The 23,418-nt window shown below is 45.5% G+C and overlaps 1 protein-coding gene across 1 annotated transcript in view; it reads left to right on the top strand.

Moving 5' to 3' along the window:
* Positions 1–823: 823 nt before the first annotated feature.
* Positions 824–23,418, top strand: part of coq2 (coenzyme Q2 4-hydroxybenzoate polyprenyltransferase) — a 42,627-nt gene continuing 20,032 nt past the window's right edge. Inside the window, exons 1-3 of the mRNA XM_072254401.1 lie at positions 824–945; positions 15,242–15,585; positions 16,366–16,532. Coding sequence (XP_072110502.1) covers positions 824–945; positions 15,242–15,585; positions 16,366–16,532 — 633 coding nt within the window. The remainder of the gene's footprint in view (positions 946–15,241; positions 15,586–16,365; positions 16,533–23,418) is intronic.

Here is a 23,418-nt window from a genome sequence, read left to right as displayed (position 1 = left end):
GATGATGCTGGCCCTTTTTGTACACAGCTTCTGTGTTGGTGCTCCACTCAAATTTGTCATCCAGGTGCAGCCCCAGGTACTGGTAGGTCCTTAACACATCCACATCCACATCTTCACCATCAGTAATAACAGGGAGCAGTGTAGGCTTAGCCTTCCTAAAGTCCATCACCATCTCCTTTGTCTTACTGATGCTGAGCTTGCACCATTTGACAAAGTCCTCCACCGGAGCCCTGACAGCATCGGAGCTGGACTTGTTGCGTACCACATTGCTGTCTGCTGCAGCCATCCAAGGAGGAAGGCATCAGAGGCGATGCATGGCCCAACAAACGGTGCAAATGATAGGGAGTTTTTTTTGTGATCGCAAGACCCCGTTGGACATGGGTAGAATACTGCCAGTCCAGTTCACTAGTTCATTGGAAAGACTGATGGAAGGGGAGCTGCTTTGCCTTGGCTGTTGTGCGGACCAGCCCTCATGCCACGGGTTGTCCAGGGAAGGAGATGACAGAGCCGGTGTGGGAGAGAGCTGGAGTCTGTGCTGGGTCGGGGGCTGCCGTCCCATGTTCACTCAGTGGAGGACAAGTTGGATTTGTGTATGGTTGAATGACAATTAAACTCACTTGTAGTTCAAACATAATGCACATCCACTTTGGCATCTTCCTTTTCTGAAAACTAGCATGCAAACATCTCCGAAGCAGAGTAACAGTGAAGATCAAGATGTTCATGAGGGGAGCCAGAATGGGGAATGGAAAAAGGGAGAGAAGAGGGAGGATAACAAATTACTAGGAGATGGAGAAATCAATGTTTATGCTATCAGGTGGCCCGCATGGTTGCCCACGGCTACACTTTGGGTTTTGAAAATGTGGGAGGAGCCAAAAGAGAAATTGTTGAGAGCGAGGATCAGTTTCCCCAGACAGAGGAGGGTGTTGGCGTAGCGGAACTGGTTAGGTCTGTTGCCTAGAAAGAAGCAGAGAGCTTTAAAGCCTTCTTGAGAAGTATATAGAGACTGGACATAGTGAAAATGAGGGAACTTAAAATTATTGAAGTGATTGAGAGTGTGTGAAGTGTCATGGATGTAGGTGGCAAGGGACTGAACTAAGAGCAACAGAACAGAGTCAAGTTTTGGTGTCAGACATATAAATCATGTGGCCTTCCTAATGGAGAAAACAAGGTACAGTATAAGAAATGCCATCATACTGCAGTTGTTAGCCCAGGAGAGATTTCTGACGTTGGGGTTCCGTTATTCTCCCAGTGAATTAGGACAGCAGTGGCAGTATTTTTCCAGAGCCTTAACATGCCTGCTGTATGATGTCCACATCTCAAAAACATCTAGGATCAGCTCGATCCAGTACAGAACGAGTACGGTGCCCAATCTGTGGTCTGATCCTCAATCGACCAAAGGTTATATTAATGCACTGAATTTGAACACAACGGTTTTGAACAGCAGCCAATCAGAGATTGGAGGCGAGAGAAGTGACTCACACAGGTCAGCAAGTATGCATTAAAAAGCAGCGCTTTGCAGGAGTTTTGGAGTTTGAATAGCAGACAATCAGAGATTGGGATACATTAGCTCGGGCAAATTTTAAAAAGGCAGGGCAAATGGAGCAGCCATTGTGGAGTGGACGGTGTTAGAGTGGGGTTTTTCAGACTTTAGCTCTTTGAGACTTCAGCAAGGAGGGACTTGAATGAGAGAAGGTGAAACTGTGGATAGATTTTTCTCAGCTTATTTATTGTTTTCTTCTTTTATAATTGCACAGTTAGAGTATAGGGATGCCAGTCATGATAGTGGAATGCTTCTCTTGTGGATGTGGGAAGGCAGGGAAACCTTCAATGCCCTGACATCTTCACCTGCAAGAAGTGCATCCAGCTGCAGCTTCTAACAATTTGCATTCAGGAGTTGGAGCTGGAACTATATGAACTCTGGATCATGCAGGAGGCTGAGGGGGTGATAGATATGACATAGAGAGGTAGTTAGAGGTGATAGAAGTTAAACAGCCAGTGCAGAGTACCCCTCTGGCCAAACAATTGTTGGATACTCCTTGGTGGGGGGGGGGGGGAGAAGAAATGATCTAGCAGAGGAAAGTCACATCGGTCAGGTCTCTGGCACTGAGTGGTGATAGGGGATTTGTTAATTAGGGGAACAGAAAGGAGGTTCTATGATGAGAATGAGATTCCTAGATGGTATGTTGCTTCCTGGATACCAGGGTCCGGGACATCTCTGATTGAGTCCTCAGCATTCTTCAGTGGGAGGGTGACCAGCCTGAGGTCATGGTCCACAGAAGCACAATGACATAAGTAGGACAAGTGACAAGGTTCTGCAAAATTAGTTCAGAGAGTTCAGTGCTTAGTTAAAGTACAGGACCTCCATGGTTGGGATCTCAGGATTGCTACCCATGCCACGTGGCCAGAAATAGGAAGATCATACAGTTTAACACATTGCTAAGGAGTTGGTGTAGGAGGGAGGGCTTCAGATTTTAGGATCATAGGACTCTCTTCCAGAGAAGGTGAATCTGTACAGAAGAAACGGGCTGCACCTAAACCGGAGGGAGACTAATATCCTAGCGGGAAGGCAAGTGGGGTGGGGGTGGGAGCGTAGTTTAAACTAAAGTTGCAGGGGGATGGAAACCAGAGTGCCAAAACAGACAGTGGAGAGGTTGTGGAGACAAATGTTGTTAAGACCTCAAACAGCAATCAAAAAGTTGAGCATGGTGAAAATAATGTCCTGAGTAGCATATATTTCAAAGCAAAAAGTATTGTAGGAAAGGCAGATGAGCTCAGGGCATGGATCAACACATGGAATTATGATATTATAGCCATTTGTGAGACTTCGTGCAGAAGGGGCAGGACTGGCAGCTCAATATTCTGGGGTTCTGTTGTTTTAGATGTGATAGAACAAAAGAGATTAAAGGGGGAATGGGTGGTGTCACTAATCAGAGAAAATGTCACGACAGTGCTCAGTCATAACAGACTGGGGAACTCGTCTAGTGAACTAAGGAATAAGAAAGGTACAACCATGTTAATGGGGCTATATTACAGACCACCACAGGTTTTAGGGGAACTTGTATGTAGAAAGAGTAGACTGTTGCAAGAATCATAAGGTTGTGAACGTAGGTGATCTTAACTTTCCACATATTGACAGGGATTCCCATACTGTAAAACGACTAGATGGGATAGAGTTTGTCAAATGTGTTCAGGAAAGTTTCCTTAATCAGTATGTAGAAGTCCCAATGAGAGAGCATGCAATACTTGATCTGCTATTAGGAAATGAGACAGGGCAGGTAACATAAGTTTGTGTTGGGGTACACTTTGCATCTAGTGATCATAATGCCATTAGTTTCAAAGTAAATGTAGAAAACGATGTGTCTGGTCTGTGGGTTGAGATTCTAAATTGGAGAAAGGCCAATTTTGATGCTATCAGAAATGATTTGAAAAGTGTGGATTAGGATAGGCTGTTTTCTGGCAAAGGTGTACTTGGGAAGTGGGAGGCCTTCAAAAGTGAAACTTTGCAAATATAAAGCTCGTATGTGCCTGTCAGAATAAAAGGCAAGGATAACAGGTTTAGGGAACCTTGGTTTTCAGGAGGTATTGGCATCAATCGCCTAGCAAAAAGAAAAAGAAACAAAATCTCGCAATTTTGGCAATTTTTTGGGGAGTTTACCTCCAGAAGTCAGGAATCTGCACTACAAAGTGGACAGCAGCTCTTCAGCCACGTGAAGGAGAGGGATGAGGAGAATCCGGACCGGGACATTCCCTGTCACAGGAAGTAAGGAGCTTCCACCATCAGGTTTATCTCCCTTCTTGCAGATGGTCAGGACTGGGGCATCTGAGACTTGTTAATATTTACCAGTTTTCCCAGATGTGGACGATTACTTCAGCATCTGAAACAATCTCCTCCCACTGTCATGTATTGAAATGGTAAGGCCAGTTAATGTAGTTTGACACTTGTCAAGTATGGTGACGATGTCACCAGTCTGGGACAGAACAACACGTGATGTGATGGAGCGTGGAAGTGAGAATGAGAAACAAAGGCACGTTCAGAGCATGAAATGTCGAGTCATGATTTATGTACTATCTGATTAAGCACTAAGATAGGTTGCAAATACGCGACAGTGGCAACGAGGATACGGACTTTGAAAGTAAGTTTAACATTAATTGATGAGAATGGAGAAATCCAGGATCCAACATTTCCAATGTTTTATGGAGCCAGCTACACCAGGTCCGAGGTGGCTCAACTCACTTGAACTTTATGCTGATAAAGAGGGGAAAAGAAAGTCTACTAATATAAATGAAAGGAAATGCTACAGATGTGGAAACACAGAACACCTGGGTAGAGACCCAAAGTGCCCAGCTCGTGGACAGATGTGCAGAAAATGTACTGGAAAGGACCACTTTGCAAAAATGTGCCAGAACAAAGGATTAAAAATGAACAATGTTGAGGATGAACAGAAGGAACTTGCATTTGTTGCTAATGAGACAGTGATCTAAAAAAATTACTTTTTGTGTAGGGGGTGTAAAACTGTGCATGTTAGTAGATTCAGGAGTAGCCAGAAGTAATATACTGGGTGAACATGTGTCCAAGAAGGTAAAGTCCCATTCATATATTCCCAAGCAGAAGAGAAACCTGTCCCCATTTTCACCCAGCACATCACTGGAGGTCGAGGGGGAGTTTGAATGTGAAATAAGCATTGGAAACAGAACAGACCAGGTAGAGTTCATCGTGATAAAAGGCAATGGTGAAGCACTCTGAGGTAGAGACACAGCTACAAAATTGGGTGTGTTAATGACAGGAGAAAATGTGTCAATAGTGACAGACGTTAAAGAGTAACTTAAGCTAAAGTATCCAAAAGTGTTTGAAGGGACAGGAAAGCTGAACATTAAGCAGATCAGTCTGTACATTGATCCCAGGTAAAGTCTGTGACCCAGCCACTCAGACACATAACTTACAACTTAAGGGAGGCTTTTGAGAAAAAAGTTAAAAAGCTAATGAAAATGGAGAAAGTTGAAGCCCTGATTCATGTGGTTAACTGGGTAGTAATTTTACCAAAACCCAACAAAGACATCTGAATGTATCTAGACACAAGAAGGGCAAATGAAGCATTTGTGAGGGAGAGATATCCCATTCCAACTGTAGATGAGATACTACAGGGTATGAATGGAGCTGTGGTGCTTAGCAAACTAGACTTGAAATGGGGCTATCACCAGCTCGAACTAACTTCAGAATCTAGAGAGATAACCACATATACTGTGCATATGGGGTGTATAGGTACAAGAGACTGACATTTGGTGTGTCATCAGCCAGTGAGCAGTACCAGCACAAGCATGAGACAGTAAATGCTTCAGATGGAATTGAAGGAGTTGAGAACATCTCAGATGACATGATTGTACATGCGCCTAACCAAAAACTGCATGATGAGAGGCTGCATGCTGTCTTAAAGAGACTCGCAGAGTGGACTGACACTGAACCTGGAGCAATGTCAGTTCAACATGGACAGGCTGGTTTTCATTGAAATTCTCTCGTTGCAGAAAGGCATCAGACCAACTGAGGAGAGAATGCAAGCAGTAATGGAGGCTCGTGAACCACAAAATGCCACAGAAGCCAGTTGTTTCCCAGGTCTTGTTGGCTACAGAAGCACATTCATACCACAGTTTGCAACTTTGTCAGAACCACTGAGACAATTGACCTGCAAGAACATCCAGCTCAAGTTTGGAGAAGAACAGCATTCAAAGCCCTGAAAGAGGAGCTAGCAAGAGCAGGTACATTATCCTATTTTGATAAAGATGCAGCAACCAAAATAGTAGCAGATGCCAGCCCAGTCAGACTGGGGCTGGTACTCATGTAAAAACAAAACGAAGAAGTGGTACCTGACTACTATGTGAGTCGTGGTCTCACAGACTGTGAAAGAAAATACCCACAGAGTGAGAAGCATTAATGCTAGTATGGGCCTGTGAAAGACTTCATTCTTATTTGTATGGGAGAAAATTTAACCTGATCACAGATTACAAACCCTTGGAGATGATTTACAGCCCAGGATCTAAACCAGCAGTCCCCAACCACCGGGCCACAGACCGGTACCAGGCCGCAGAGCATTTGCTACCGGGCCGCGAGGAAACGATATGATTTGGCGATAGGAGTCAGCTGCACCTTTCCTCATTCCGTCATGCCCATTGTTGAGCTTGAACGCACACGAGCTCATTACCCGCGCGTCATCCGTGTCAGCACAGGAAGAAGATCAACTCCTCGAGCTTGCAAGTGACGGCGGGCTGAAAAGTATGTTTGACATAACATCTCTGCCGGCATTCTGGATCAAAGTCAAGGCTAAATATCCTGAGATAGCCATGAAAGAACTGAAAACGTTGCTTCCATTTCCATCATATCTCTGCAATGAATGCAACGAAAACTAAATTGTGGAATAGACTGGACATAAGGAACCTCATTCGAGTATCGCTGTCTCCCATCACCCCTCGATAGGACCGTCTTGTTGCAGGGAAACAAGCCCAGGGCTCCCACTGATTCAGCGATACTGGTGTGTTGCGATGATTTTATATGTTCATACGGGGAAAATATGTGCTATGTGTTTAATATCCAAACGTTACTTAAAATGTTATGATGCTATTGACTGATAAGTGACTTATATAACCATATAACAATTACAGCATGGAAATAGGCGATCTCGGCCCTTCTAGTCCGTGCCGAAAGCTACTCTCACCTAGTCCCACTGACTTGCACTCAGCCCATACCCCTCCGTTTCTTTCCTGTCCATATACCTATCCAATTTTTCTTTAAATGATAATATCAAACCTGCCTCTACCACTTCTACTGGAAGTTCGTTCAACACTTACTTCAAGCTCCCCGTCCTCCCCTGATGATTGACTTATCACTATATTCATGCGAGGAAAATATGCGCTGTGTGTTTAATATTAAATTCGTTAGATAGACCCTTTTAGAAACGAAATTGAGTGTATTAGCCCCTTATTACCAATATTCCAGTCGTGATGAACACCCCCCCCGAACAGAATGCCAAAAACGATTTGCAGAGAATAATATCGGCAGGTACATGCACGCGCAGGTCACGCATGCGCACTGGTGCATGCGCAAGGCTTCACGGTCATTGTAGTCTTTTTTTGACTGCTACTCTTGTCCATTGGCAACCCTCCCCCCCCCGGGTCGGCCGGTCCACAAGAATATTGTCAATATTAAACCGGTCCGCAGCACAAAAAAGGTTGGGGACTCCTGATCTAAACCATGCGCACACATAGAGCGATGGGTCTTGAGGTTGCAACCATGTGGCTCCAGAGTCATACACATGCCAGGAAAACAAAACATTGCAGACCCAGTGTCACGGCTACTGGGAGAGACTGCTCAAAAAGAGAGACACAAGCATGGTTCAGAGGAATACGTCAGGTTCATAGCTGTGAGTGCCACGTCTGAAGCCCTGACAACACAAGAGGTAGAGAGAGCGTCAGCCATAGATCCAGAGCTGCAGGAGGTGTGTAAAGCCATCATGAATCATGACCCACTACACTTCGAGAACTCTAAGGCATAGGCACCCATTGTAAATGAGCTGTGTGGAGTGGGTCATCTTACCCTCAGAGGGACACAGATCGTGTTACCTAAAGCCTTGCACACACGGGCACTTGCCCTAGCTCATGAAGGACACGGGATTAGTTGGTACAAAGCATCATCTCAGAACCAAGGTTTGTTGGCCTGGTTTGGACAAAGCAGCTGAGAAATACTGCAAAACTTGTCACAGCTGTCAAACTGTATCTAGACCCGACCCTCCAGAATCACTAAAACTAAAACCATTACCAGATGGTCCTAGGCAGGAGGTAACTGTGGATTTGCTTGGACCATTACCAACAAACCATTCCATTCTAGTAGGAGTTGATTACTACAGCTGATTTTATGAATATGACACTTTGTCCTCCATAACCAGAGAGAGAGTTATTGACAGTTTAGAGAACATTTTCAGTAGATATGGACTGCCCTTATCTATCAAATCAGAGAATGGACATCAGTTCAGATCTGAACAGTTCAAGGAATATTGTGAGAGTAATGGAATCAAACACCTGAAGACAATGCCAAAGTGGGCTCAGGCAAATGGTGAAGTGAAACGCCAAAATGCATCACAGGTGAAAAGGGTTAGGATAGCTCAAGCAGAAGGACTTGACTGGAAACGTGAACTGAGAAAGTACCTATCTGTGTACAGATGTGTGGAACATGCCACTACAGGGAAAAGCCCTGCCGAACTTCCCTACAACTACAAAATGAGGGGTAAGTTACCAAACGTCAAGGAGATACACACAGCAGAACTGAAAGTATGAGATCGGGATGCAGAACAAAAAGGAAAGTACAAGTTGTATGCAGACGATCACAAGCAGACATCCCACCTCCCCCATAAGTTCCGGGAGTCTCCCGCATATCAACAGTGGCTCCCTGATGCCCAGAAATTATATACAATATCCCGGAAATCGATTTTTTTGAGAAAGAGAGGGAGAAGGAGAGCAAGCATCCTGATTGGTCTATCTTCATGTTTAAGAGTGGTCCCCAACCACCGGGCTGCGAGGAAACGATATGATTTGGCGATATGAAATGATACGAGTCAGCTGCACCTTTCCTCATTCCCTGTCACGCAATGTTGAACTTGAACGCACGTAAGGTCATTACGCGCGTGTCATCCATGTCAGTGCGGGAAAAAGATCAATTCCTCGAGCTTGCAAATGACAACGGCTGAAAAGTATGTTTGACATAACATCTCTGCCAGCGTTCTGGATCAAAGTCAAGGCTGAATATCTTGAGATAGCCACGGAAGCACTGAAAACATTGCTTCCGTTTCCAACATATCTTAGCGAAGCTGGGTTTTCTGCAATGAATGCAACGAAAACTAAATTGCGGAATAGACTGGACATAAGGAACCCCGTTCGAGTATCGTTGTCTCCAATCACCCCTCGATGGGACCGTCTTGTTGCAGGAAAACAAGCCCAGGGCTCCCACTGATTCAGCGATATTGGTGTGTTGTAATGATTTTATATGTTCATACGAGGAAAATATGCGCTGTGTTTAATATCCAAATGTTACTTAAAATGTTATGGTGCTATTGACTTAACACTATATTCATGCGAGGAAAATATGCGCTGTGTGTTTAATATTATATTTGTTAGATAAGCACTTTTAGAAACAAAATTGAGTGTATTAGCCACTTCAAAGTGACTTATAGTTGACTTATCACTTATATTCCGGTCGTGATTAACACTCCCCCTCCCCCCGCGCCCCCCCCCCCCCCCAGGTCGGCCAGTCCACAAGAATATTGTCAATATTAAACCGGTCCACGGTGCAAAAAAGGTTGGGGACCCCTGCTAAGTAGACCTATCAGTTTTCTCTGTGGGCGGGCTTTACAGTCGACCTCAAAAATAATGACAGTGTTGCTCATAGAAACATAGAAAATAGGTGCAGGAGTAGGCCATTCGGCCCTTCGAGCATGCACCGCCATTCAGTACGATCATGGCTGATCATCCAACTCAGAACCCTGTACCAGCCTTCCCTCCATACCTCCTGATCCCTTTAGCCACAAGGGCCATATCTAACTCCCTCTTAAATACAGCCAATGAACTGGCCTCAACTGTTTCCTGTGGCAGAGAATTCCACAGATTCACCACTCTCTGTGCGAAGAAGTTTTTCCTAATCTCGGTCCTAAAAGGCTTCCCCTTTATCCTCAAACTGTGACCCCTCGTTCTGGACTTCCCCAACATCGGGAACAATCTTCCTGCATCTAGCCTGTCCAATCCCTTTAGGATTTTATACGTTTCAATCAGATCCCCCCTCAATCTTCTAAATTCCAACGAGTACAAGCCCAGTTCATCCAGTCTTTCTTCATATGAAAGTCCTGCCATCCCAGGAATCAATCTGGTGAACCTTCTTTGTACTCCCTCTATGGCAAGGATGTCTTTCCTCAGATTAGGGGACCAAAACTGCACACAATACTCCAGGTGTGGTCTCACCAAGGCCTTGTACAACTGCAGTAGTACCTCCCTGCTCCTGTACTCGAATCCTCTTGCTATGAATGCCAGCATACCATTCGCCTTTTTCACCCCCTGCTGTACCTGCATGCCCACTTTCAATGACTGGTGTATAATGACACCCAGGTCTCGTTGCACCCCCTTTTCCTAATCGGCCACCATTCAGATAATAATCTGTTTTCCTGTTTTTGCCACCAAAGTGGATAACCACACATTTATCCACATTAAATTGCATCTGCCATGAATTTGCCCACTCACCCAACCTATCCAAGTCACCCTGCATCCTCTTAGCATCCTCCTCACAGCTGACACTGCCGCCCAGCTTTGTGTCATCCGCAAACTTGGAGATGCTGCATTTAATTCCCTCATCCAAGTCATTAATATATATTGTAAACAACTGGGGTCCCAGCACTGAGCCTTGCGGTACCCCACTAGTCACTGCCTGCCATTCTGGAAAGGTCCCGTTTATTCCCACTCTTTGCTTCCTGTCTGCCAACCAATTCTCTATCCACATCAATACCTTACCCCCAATACCGTGTGCTTTAAGTTTGCACACTAATCTCCTGTGTGGGACCTTGTCAAAAACCTTTTGAAAATCCAAATATATCACATCCACTGGTTCTCCCCTATCCACTCTACTAGTTACATCCTCAAAAAATTCTATGAGATTCGTCAGACATGATTTTCCTTTCACAAATCCATGCTGACTTTGTCCGATGATTTCACCACTTTCCAAATGTGCTGTTGATAACTGACTCTAGCATTTTCCCCACCACCGATGTCAGGCTAACCGGTCTATAATTCCCCGGTTTCTCTCTCCCTCCTTTTTTAAAAAGTGGGGTTACATTAGCCACCCTCCAATCCTCAGGAATTAGTCCAGAATCTAAAGAGTTTTGAAAAATTATCACTAATGCATCCACTATTTCTTGGGCTACTTCCTTAAGCACTCTGGGATGCAGACCATCTGGCCCTGGGGTTTTATCTGCCTTTAATCCCTTCAATTTACCTAACACCACTTCCCTACTAACATGTATTTCCCTCAGTTCCTCCACCTCACTGGACCCTCTGTCCCCTACTATTTCCGGAAGATTATTTATGTCCTCCTTAGTGAAGACAGAACCAAAGTAGTTATTCAATTGGTCTGCCATGTCCTTGCTCCCCATAATCAATTCACCTGTTTCTGTCTGTAGGGGACCTACATTTGTCTTAACCAATCTTTTTCTTTTCACATATCTATAAAAGCTTTTACTGTCAGTTTTTATGTTCCCTGCCAGCTTTCTCTCATAATCTTTTTTCCCCTTCCTAATTAAGCCCTTTGTCCTCCTCTGCTGGACTCTGAATTTCTCCCAGTCCTCAGGTGAGCCACTTTTTCTGGCTAATTTGTATGCTTCTTCTTTGGAATTGATACTATCCCTAATTTCCCTTGTCAGCCACAGGTGCACTACCTTCCTTGATATATTCTTTTGCCAAACTGGGATGAACAATTGTTGTAGTTCATCCATGCGATCTTTAAAGGCTTGCCATTGCATATCCACCGTCAACCCTTTAAGTGTCATTTGCCAGTCTATCTTAGTTAATTCACGTGTCATACCTTCAAAGTTACCCTTCTTTAAGTTCAGAACCTTTGTTTCTGAATTAACTATGTCACTCTCCATCTTAATAAAGAATTCCACCATATTATGGTCACTCTTACCCAAGGGGCCTCTCACGACAAGATTGCTAATTAACCCTTCCTCATTGCTCAATACCCAGTCTAGAATAGCCTGCTCTCTCGTTGGTTCCTCGACATGTTGGTTCAAAAAACCATCCCACATACATTCCAAGAAATCCTCTTCTTCAGCACCCTTACCAATTTGGTTCACCCAATCTATATGCAGATTGAAGTCACCCATTATAACTGCTGTTCCTTTATTGCACGCATTTCTAATTTCCTGTTTAATACTATCCCCAACCTCACTACTACTGTTAGGTGGCCTGTACACAATTCCCACCAGCGTTTTCTGCCTCTTAGTGTTATACAGCTCTACCCATATCGATTCCACATCCTCCCGGCTAATGTCCTTCCTTTCTATTGCATTAATCTCCTCTCTAACCAGCAATGCTACCCCACCTCCTTTTCTTTCACGCCTATCCCTTCTGAATATTGAGTACCCCTGAATGTTGAGCTCCCATCCCTGGTCACCCTGGAGCCATGTCTCTGTGATCCCAACTATATCATATTCATTAATGACAATCTGCACTTTTAATTCATCCACCTTGTAATGAATGCTCCTTGCATTGACACACAAAGCGTTCAGGCTCACTTTTACAACACTCTTAGCCCTTAGACAATTACGTTGAAAAGTGGCCCTTTTTGATTTTTGCCCTGGATTTGCCGGCCTGCCACTTTTACTTTTCACCTTACTACTTTTTGCTTCTACCCTTATTTTACACCCCTCTGTCTCTCTGCACTTGTTCCCATCCCCCTGTTGTGAACTAACCTCCTCTCTCCAAGTCTCTTTAATTTGATTCCCACCCCCCGCAATCATTCTAGTTTAAAGTCACCTCAGCAGCCCTCGCAAATCTCCCCGCCAGGATATTGGTCCCCCTAGGATTCAAGTGTAACCCCTGTCCTTTTTGAACAGGTCATACCTGCACCAAAAGAGGTCCCAGTGATCCAACAACTTGAATCCCTGCCTCCTGCTCCAATCCCTCAGCCACGCATTTATCCTCCACCTCATTGCATTCCTACTCTCACTGTCGCGTAGCACAGGCAGTAATCCCGAGATTACTACCTTTGCGGTCTTTTTTCTCAACTCCCTATATTCTCCTTTCAGAACCTCTTCCCTTTTCCTATCTATGTCATTGGTACCTATATGTACCACAACCTCTGGCTCTTCACCCTCCCACTTCAGGACATCTTGGACGCAATCAGAAATATCCCGGACCCTGGCACCAGGGAAGCGAACTACCATCCGGGTCTCTGGACTGCGTCCACAGAATTGCCTATCTGACACCCTTACTATCGAGTCCCCTATTACAATTGCCCTCCTCTTCCTTTCCCTACCCTTCTGAGCTTCAGGACCGGACTCTATGCTGGAGGCACGGCCACTCTCGCTTCCCCCAGGTAAGCTGTCCCCCCCAACAGTACTCAAACAGTAGTACCTATTGTCAAGGGGCACAGCCACTGGGGTACTCTCTATTACCTGACTCTTCCCCTTCCCCCTCCTAACCGTGACCCACTTGTCTGCCTCCCGTGGCCCCGGTGTGACCACCTGCCTGTAACTCCTCTCTATCAACTCCTCACTCTCCCTGACCAGACGAAGGTCATCGAGCTGCAGCTCCATTTCCCTAGCGCGGTCCCTTAGGAGCTGCATCTCGGCACACCTGGCGCAGATGTGGACGTTCTGGAGGCTTGGAGACTCCAGGGCCTCCCACATCCGGCACCAAGAACAAACTGCCCTCACACTCATACTGCCCCCTCCTCAAATAACAACAAAAAATGAATACCAAACCTTCCTTGCCTCGCCCGTTTCCGCCTAAGCCCGTTGAGCCGAAGCCCTTAAGCCTTCACTCTGCTCCCGGCTCACTCCGCTGCCCGCTAGATGAGGCTCTGTTCCTTTTAAATCTTCCGCGGTTCACTGCCTGATGTCACACGCCTGCGCAGTCCCGCCTCTCAGTGCTGGCTGCACTGTTTGCAACAGTGACTTTTCTATTGCCCATGGTGGGTTAAAATGTAAAAGACATGTTGAGGTGAGTTTAACAGGTGTCATTTGTTCATTAGCGTAGCTAACGTTATTTAAACCAGCTAGCTGGCTGCTAAGGAGCTATGCTATTGATGTCCTACGTGATGAGGCCAAACTCCCTGTAATAGAGTTGTAATAGAATAAACATGATAATATAAGTACATATTTTAATGTCACATTTTCTGCATATACCCAACTTGGTTCACAGATTAGACAAAATCACTAAACAAAGTATTACATACACCCTTGGAGGTCGACGGGGGCAGGGGTGCTACCTCCCTGAAATGAGTTTTTGCAGGGTGGGATGTCTGCAAGAGTCTACTGTAAAAGTTGGGGACACTGTTCTTATCCAGCAAGTAAATGTGGACAAATTCACCACACCTTTCAACACCCTACAGGGTGGTGAGGCAAACAGGAAATCAAGTGGTAATTGAATCTCCAATTGGAGTGCAGTATGCAAGCAAAACCACATATGTAAAAAAGTTCAACTCGAGAGACTTCTGACAAACAGGAGGAAATTCAAGGATTTGACAATGAGGTACCAGGACAACAGCACAGATAAAGACAAGCTCAGGTTCACAGTAAGCAAAAGTCATTACCAGATATTGAAAGCAAAGATAGAGAGACTTCAAAAACACCCTCTGAAGTTTAACAATTTTGTATCCAAGTAGAGCTTTCAGTTGTGGGTTTTGAAACAACGAGAACTGTTAACATGAAGTTTTCAGTTCTAGAGTTATCATTAAGTTAAAACAGAAAATGTGTTGGTTATAGTCATGAATTGAGAGAATATGTGTGTTGAAATGGTTAAATCAGTGAGTTGAATGTGGTCTAAAACATTTCTCAGGAAAGGAGCGGTGTCATGTATTGAAATGGTAAGATCAGATAATGTAGTTTGACACTTGTCAAGTACAGTGATGATCTTCTCCGTTGATTGTCACCTTGTCGTGGTGGAGAAGCTTGTGTGGTCCTGTGATCCCGAGAGCAATGCCGTCTGGAGCTATGCTCCTGGTAGGGTCACCCATGGCGGTAAGGTCGAGGGGGAGGTCCCTGACAAAGAACAATCCAACCAAGACCTCAATGATGGAACAGGTGGACGAAGTTACTTCGAACTCAACGGCTGTGAAGGCGGATGAAGGCTGCAACAAATCCATCAGCTCCAATCATCGTGGTTTCCACGCCTTTGGAATCAGTTGGTTGATTTGTGAAGTACCGTGTGCTTCTTGGAGTGCAGCATCAAGTACACATTAAACAAATACACGCACAGGCGTCTTCACTCTGCGGACGACTTCAGAATGAAGACCATCATCCAAGGGATAGCCACGACAACGACGGTGATGATGTCATCAGTCTGAGACAGAACAACCGTAATGTGAGGGAGCATGAGAGCGAGAATGAGAAATAGACACCAGTGCATGAAGCGTTGAGTCATGATGGATGCACTGTCTAATTCAGTAATAAGACAGATTGCAAATACACAGCACCCACCATCTCTGATTTCTCAAAAGCCCTGCAGTGCGCGGCCATTGGCGTTTGCGGAAGTACGCATGCGCAGCGGCTGACCTGGGGAAGGAGCGATGGTGCGCTGCGAGGCCGGAGACCGGTACTGACACACGCTTGGGGCGCCTCGCTGAGCCGCTGGAGATGCTGAGGTGCGCCGGGCCACGCCGGTTGCTGACGGCTGCGAGCCACAGCCGCTGGCCGGTGGCGGCCGCGTGCGATCGGCGGGCCCGCGCGCCGCCGGCTTCCCACGTCAGGAGGAGCGGCGGCCTATCAGCGGCGAGGTTGGTGGGGCTGACGCCGCCGCTCGTGCAGCCTTACCTGAAGCTGATGCGGGTGGACAAGCCCACCGGTAAAGCGGGGAAAGGGCCGCCGAGGGTGGCGGAGAGAGTGATGTGGGAGGCTCATAACAGCTGGAGGGTGGTGACACCTGCAGGGCCGTGAGAAGGGGTGGAGTAAATGGATGGGGAGAGGCTGGGACCTTTTCAGGGATCGTTACTGATGCCAGTTGATCAACTCAACTCTGGGGTCCACACCAAACAAAATGCAATTTCCCCATTATTGTAAAAGCGAAGTCCCACTGACACAGGAAACCTGAAACAGACAGACAGATGGGAGCAGGTGCAACGTGCCAAATCACTTGCAGATCTGTCCTCACGGTTGAATAATTAGAATGAACTACACAAACTTTTTAAATGGTGTAAGGCGTGTAAGGATTTTACTACACAGTCATCTGAACTAGTCGATACCAGCAGTCCATGTACTTCTTTCCACTGAACTTTTCTGCATTTCATGTTCTTCATTTGCTTTTATGACTTCCATTTTAAATTATTTTGATCAAAAGGAATGTAAAACCTCATTATAATTTGATTCTGTAATGAATCAGTGGGAATCGCTGTAATGATTCAGTGAGATCTCTTGGTCCAACTGAAAGAGTAGATTGAATTTCATTTAATTATCGCTTTTGAAAGATCACACCTCTGCTTCAGATTGTTGGATTAGATGTTTAGAGTGAATCCTGCAGCATGCTGTTTATAATAATGTTAGAATTAACATCCTTTCTGCAATTTTAATTTAGTAACACTGCATTGGCAATCAATAAGTTTTAATTTGTTGTAATTTAATATTTTAGGGACCTGGTTGTTGTATTTGCCTTGTACCTGGAGTATCGGTTTAGCAGCAGAGCCAGGATGCCTTCCGGATTTGTCCATGCTGACCCTTTTTGGAACGGGGGCACTGTTAATGAGAGGAGCTGGGTGTACAATCAATGACATGTGGGATAAAGACATAGATAGAAAGGTAACTTACCTGCTCGAACACACTCTAAGCTGCTTGTGTAATACACTTTTCATAGTTTATATTATTTTAAGAAAAGTGCCCATTTCAAAGCATATGCTTGCTTTTTGTTTTGCACAATCCTTCGGCAGTATTATAAGACCGTAAGACGTAGGAACAGAATTCGGCCATTCAGCCCATCGAGTCCGCTCCACCATTCCATCATGGCTGAACCTGGATCCCACTTAACCCCATACACCTGCCTTCTCGCCATTTCCTTTGATGCCCTGACCAATCAAGTTCTGCGTTAAATATACACACAGACTTGGCCTCCACTGCAGTCCATGGCGGAACATTCCACAGATTCACTACTCTGTCTTAAAAAAAATTCCTCCTTACCTCTGTTCTAAAAGGTTACCCCTCAATTTTGAGGCTGTGCCCTCTAGTTCTGGATACCCTCATCATAGGAAACATCCTCTCCACATCCACCCTATCCACTCCTTTTAACATTCAGTAGGTTTTAATGAGATCCCCCTGCGTTCTTCTGAATTCCAGTGCAGTACAGGCCCAAAGCTGCGAAACACTCCTTATAAGTTAACCCCTTCATTCCCAGAATCATCCTTGTGAACGTCTTCTGGACCCTCTCCAATGACAACACATCCTTTCTGAGATGTGGGGCCCAAAACTGTTAGCAATACTCCAAATGCAGCCTGACTAATGTCTTATAAAGGCTCAGCATTATCTCCTTACTTTTATATTCTATTCCCTTGGAAATATTTTCTCATGAGTCTCCAAGTACCTCAAAACCTCATCCTTAATAATAAACTCCAACATTTTCCCCACCACTGAGGTTATGCTAACCGGCTGATAATTTCCTTTCTTTTGCCTTCCTCCCTTAAAGAATGGAGTGACATTTGCAAATTTCCAGTCCCCCGGGACTATGCCAGAATCATGTGATTCTTGAAAGGTCATCACCAATGCATCCGTTATCTCTTCAGCAACCTCTCTCAGGACTCTGGGATGTCATCGATCTGGCCCAGATGAATTATCCACCTTAAGACCTTTCCATTTGCCTGGCACTTTTTCCTTTGTAATAGCAACGGCACTCACGCCTGCTCCCTGACACTCGCGGACTCTGGCACACTGCTAGTGTCTTGCACAGTGAAGACAGATGCGAAGTACTCATTAAGTTCATCTGCCATTTTTTTGTCCCCATTACAACCTCAACAGCATCATTTCCCTGTGGTCCAATATCAACTCTCACTTCCCTTTTACTCTTTATATAATTGATAAAAAGTCTTTCAGTACCCTGCTTTATATTAATGGCTAGTTTCCCCTCATATTTTATCTTTTCCCTTTTTGTAGCTTTTTGTTGGATTTTAAAAGTTTCCCAATCATCCAACTTCTCACTCAGTTTTGCAACCTTATATGTTCCTTCTTTGGCTTTTATGCAATTCTTAACTTCCCTTGTCAGCCATGGTTGCCTACCCCTGCCATTTGAGAACTTCTGTGGGACATATCTATGCTGTGCCTTGTGAACTATTCCCAGAAACTTCAGCCACCTCTGCTCTGCCGTCGTCCCCGCCAGTATCCTCCGCCAAACCACGTGACAAGCTCCTCTGTCATGCTTCTGTAATTCCCTTTATTCCATTGTGATACTGATACATGTGAGTTATGCTTTTCCCACTCAAATTGCAGTATGAATTCAATTATATTATGATCACTGCCTCCTAAGGGTTCATTTATGTTAAGCTTCCTAATGAAATCTGGGTTATTACACAACACCCAATCTAAGATGGCCTTTCCCCGAGTAGGCTCAACTACAAGCTACTGTAAAAAGCCATCTAGTAGAAACTTATAAAAATACTGAAAGAGAAAAGCCATCTCGTGGGCCTTCAACAAATTCCCTCTCTAATGATCCAACACCAACCTGATTTTCCCAATCCTCTTGCATATTGACACTTACAACACGCTAGAGGAACTCAGCAGGTCAGGCAGCATCCGTGGAAACGATCAGTTAACATTTTGGGCCAGAACCCTCCGTCAGGACTGTAAAGGGAAGAGGCAGAGGCCCTATAAAAAAGGTGGGGGGAGGGTGGGAAGGAGAAGGCTGGTAGGTTCCAGGTGAAAAACCAGTAAGGGGAAAGATAAAGGGGTGGGGGAGGGGAAGCAGGGAGGTGATAGGCAGGAAAGGTGAAGAAGGAATAGGGGAAAACACAATGGGTAGTAGAAGGAGGCGGAACCATGAGGGAGGTGATAGGCAGCTGGGGGAGGGGGCAGAGTGAAATAGGGATAGAGGAAGGGAGGGGGAGGGAATTACCGGAAGCTGGAAAATTCTATGTTCATACCAAGGGGCTGGAGACTACCTAGACGGTATATGAGGTGTTGCTCCTCCAACCTGAGTTTAGCCTCAGCATGGCAGTAGAGGAGGCCATGTATGGACATATCCGAATGGGAGTGGGAAGCAGAGTTGAAGTGGGTGGCTACCGGGAGATCCTGTCTGTTGTGGCAGAGGGAGCGGAGGTGCTTGATGAAGTGGTCCCCCAATCTGCGTTGGGTTTCACGACACTTCACTTGTGAGTCTGTTGGGGTCATCTATTGCATCCGGTGCTCCCGGTGCAGCCTCCTCTACATCGGTGAAACCCGACGCAGATTGGGGGACCGCTTCATCGAGCACCTCCACTCTGTCCGCCACAACAGACGGGATCTCCCGGTAGCCACCCACTTCAGCTCTGCTTCCCATTCAGATATATCCATACATGGCCTCCTCTACTGCCATGATGAGGCTAAACTCAGGTTGGAGGGGCAACACCTCATATACCGTTTAGGTAGTCTCCAGCCCCTTGGTATGAAAATAGAATTCTCCAACTTCCGGTAATTCCCTTCCTCTATCCCTATTTCACTCTGCCCCTCCCCCAGCTGCCTATCACCTCCCTCATGGTTCCGCCTCCTTCTACTACCCATTGTGTTTTCCCCTATTCCTTCTTCACCTTTCCTGCCTATCACCTCCCTGCTTCCCCTCCCCCACCCCTTTATCTTTCCTCTTACTGGTTTTTCACCTGGAACCTACCAGCCTTCTCCTTCCCACCCTCCCCCCACCTTCTTTATAGGGCCTCGGCCCCTTCCTTCTACAGTCCTGACGAAGGGTTCCGGCCCGAAACGTTGACTGATCGTTTCCATGGATGCTGCCCAACCTGCTGAGTTCCTCCAGCGTGTTGTGAGTGTTGCTTTGACCCCAGCATCTGCAGAGTATCTTGTGTTTACTCTTGCATATTGAATTCCCCTATTACAATTCTAACAATGCTCTTATTACATGCATTTTCCAGATCCTTTTGCAATCTCAACCCCATATCTTGGCTACTATTTGGAGGCCTACATATGATTCCAATAACGGTTTTTACCCTTGCAGATTCTTAACTCCACCCACAAAGTTTCAGCATTCTCTGACCCTATGTCACCTCTTTCTAAAGATGTAATTCCATCTCTTGCCAACAGACCTACACCATTGCCTGTGCCTTCCTGCCTGTCCTTTCGATACAAAGTTTATCCTTTGATGTTAAGTTCCCAACTATAGCCTTCAATCAGCTGTGACTCAGTGATGCCTACAGCGTCATACTGACCAATCTCTAATTGAACCATGAGTTTGTCCATCTTATTCCGAATGCTATGCACATTTAAATACAGCACCTTCAGTCCTGCATTCTTCGCTCTTTTGAATTTTGTCTCTGTGGTACAATTTAACTTACTGCTCTGTATACAATTTTTTTTATTTATTAATTTATGGGATGTGGACGTCCCCAGCTAAGCCAGCATTTATTGCCCATCCCTAGTTGCCCTTGAGAAGGTGGAGATGAGCTGCCTTCTTGAACCGCTGCAGTCCTTGAGGTGTAGGTGTACACCCACAGTGCTGTTAGGGAGGGGAATTCGTTGATTTTGACCCAACGAAAATGAAGAATGGTGATATGTTTCCAAGTCAGGATGGTGAGTGACTTGGAGGGACATTTCCAAGTGGTGGTGTTCCCAGGTAACTGCTGTTTTTGTCCTTCGAGATGGTAGTGGTTGTGGGTCTAGAAGGTGCTGCCTTAAGAACTTTGGTGTGTTGTTTCAGTACATCTTGTAGATAGTACACACTGCTGTAACAGTTTGTCAATGGTGGAGGGATAGGGTGCTTGTGGAAGGCATATCAATCAAGTGGGCTGCCTTATACTGGATGGTGTCAAGCTTCTTGAGTGTTGATGGAGCAGCACTCATCCAGGCGAGTGGCAAGTATCCCATTACACTCCTGACCTGAGCCTTGTACGTTTGTAGATGGTGGACAGGCTTTGGGGAGTCAGGAGGTGACTTACTAGCCTTTGACCTGCTCTGGTAGCCACGGTGGTTATATGGCTAGACCAGTTCAGTTTCCTGTCAATGGTAACCCCCAGGATGTTGATAGTAGGGGATTCAGTGATGGTGATGCCACTGAATGTCAAGGGATGATGGTTAGAGCCTCCATTGTTGGAGATGGTCATTGCCTGGCACTTGTGTGGCTCGAATGTTACTTGTCACTTGTCAACCCAAACCTGGATATTGTCCAGGTCCTGCTACATTTGGGTATGACCTGCTTCACTATCTGAGGAGTCACAAATGGTACAGAACATTGTACAGTCATCTGCGAACATCCCCACTCCTGACCTTATGATGGAAGGTTATTGATGAAGCAGCTGAAGATGGTTGGAACTCCTGCAGTGATGTCCTGAGGATGAGATGATTGACCTCCAACCACCACAGACATCTTCCTTTGTATCCAATCATTGGCTTGTCCTTCCTTAAATTCATATTACACCATCATTTATTTGTAAACCTGCCGACTCATCCTCAGCTCTATTATATTGGTTCCCATCCCCCTGCTATATTAGTTTAAACCACTCCCGATAGCTGTAGCGACCTGAGGGGGATATTGGTCCCCCTCAGATTCAAGTGCAACCCATCCCTTTCGTACAGGTCACACCTGCCCCAGAACAGGTACAAATTATCCAGAAATCTGAATCCCTGCCCCCTCCCCCGCTCCAAATCTTCAGCCACACATTTATCTGCCATCTCATTCTATTCCTATCCTCATTGTCGCTTGGCAAAGGCAGCAATCCAGTGATTACAGACTTGAAGTCCTACTCAGCTTCCTTCCTAATTCCCTGTATTCTATTTTCAGGACCTCTTTCCTTTTCTACCTTTTTCTACCAATATGTACTATTGACTTCTGGCTGCTCACCCTCCCTTTTCAGGATATTGTGGACGTATTCAGAAACATCTTGGACCCTGGCACCTAGGAGGCAAACTACCATCTGTGTTTCTTTTTCACATCCACAGAATCATATATCTGTCCCCCTAACTATAGAGTGCCCTTTTACTGCCATCCTCTTCTGTTCCCTACCCTTCTGAACCACAGGGCCAGAGTCAGTGCCAGAGATACGGTTGCTGTTGCTTCCCCCCCGGGTAGGTCATCCCCTCACAACAGTACTCAAAATGGAGTATTTATTATTGAGGGGGACGGTCACAAGGGTGCTCTCCACTGTCTGATGTTCACCCTTCCCACTCCTGACAGTCACCCATTTATCTGTCTCCTGTAGCCTTGGGGTGACTACCTCCCTGTAGCTCCTGTCCACCTCTTCACTTTCCCTAACAGGCTGAAGGTCATCTCTTAGAAATCCCATATCTTGACACCCAGAACAGAAAACTGGCCCTGTAGACATACCCTCTATTTTCTCAAGAGTTAAATAAGAAATAAAGAATGAACTTTCCTTCTTACCTTGCTCCTGCCTGTTCTTGCTGAAGCCCTATTGAGCCAAAGCCTTACCACTCTGACTCAGACCATTCCCACAATGACCACTCCACTAGACGGTACCCCTCTTTTATGGAGACTGGGTTTTTAAAGCTCTTCGCCAGACTTGTGCAGGAATGCTTCTACTGTGTCTCTGCAGTACTCCAAATAAAAGAACCTTGTAGCATTATAAATATAGAACAGGGCTTGAATACTAAGGGGAAACTAACAAAGGGAAATGGATTACAGGTTAGGTGGGCGGTAAAGATAGGAGAGATGTTTTTAGCACAGAAGATGAATAGTCTCAACTCAGAAGCGGTGGTGTACAAGGGAGACACAAGACTACAGTTGCTGAAATCTGGAGCAACACCAATCTGCTGGAAGAACTCAGCAGGTGAAGCAGCATTGGTGGGAAGAATGAAGTTGCTGACATTTTGTGCCAAAACCCTGAATCAGAAGTTGACGCAGGGTTTTGGCCCAAAATGATGCCTATTTCTTGCCTCCCACTGGTGCTGCTTGACCTAATGAGTTCTTCTAGCATATTGTGGAAGACTTGAGACATGTTACGTACTTGATTGGAGGGTTGGGGATTCATTCCAATTAGGGATTGATTAAGAAAGGAATGGGCTGGTTCTGTTTGTTAACAAGCAGATATTGGAGGGAGAGTAGGATCGATTTGAGAGAAGTTTGATGTCCTGGATTCAAAAATCTAACCATGGTTTTGTGCTAATCTTGAAGCCAGTTGAAACTAAGTGCCCTCTTCTTGTTCATCATCCATATCCCTCAATTCCTTTAATTTTCATGTGTCCATGTTAAACTCCACCAAACTGCCTAATTCCACTACCGCTCCTGGTAACTATTCCAGAAACCTAACAAACTGCATTTTAAAAAAAACAACTTGCCTCCTTTAAACAGCAACAACCCCCTAAAGCATCTTTCCTAGTGTATGATATTTCTTCCTGGGGAAATCTCATTATTTAAAAAGAACTCCTATCAGGACTCCCCTTAGCCTCTGATGTTCCAGGGAAGGGGTTCCCAATCGTTTCTTATGCCGTGGACCTCTACCATAACTGAGGAATCTGTGAACCACAGGTCGGGACCTCGTGCCCCTGC

This window comes from Mobula birostris, chromosome 3, assembly GCF_030028105.1.
Source record: "Mobula birostris isolate sMobBir1 chromosome 3, sMobBir1.hap1, whole genome shotgun sequence".
NCBI lineage: Eukaryota > Metazoa > Chordata > Chondrichthyes > Myliobatiformes > Myliobatidae > Mobula > Mobula birostris.
Note: the sequence above shows the minus strand (reverse complement) of the source record. Positions and strands in the feature narration are given on the sequence as shown.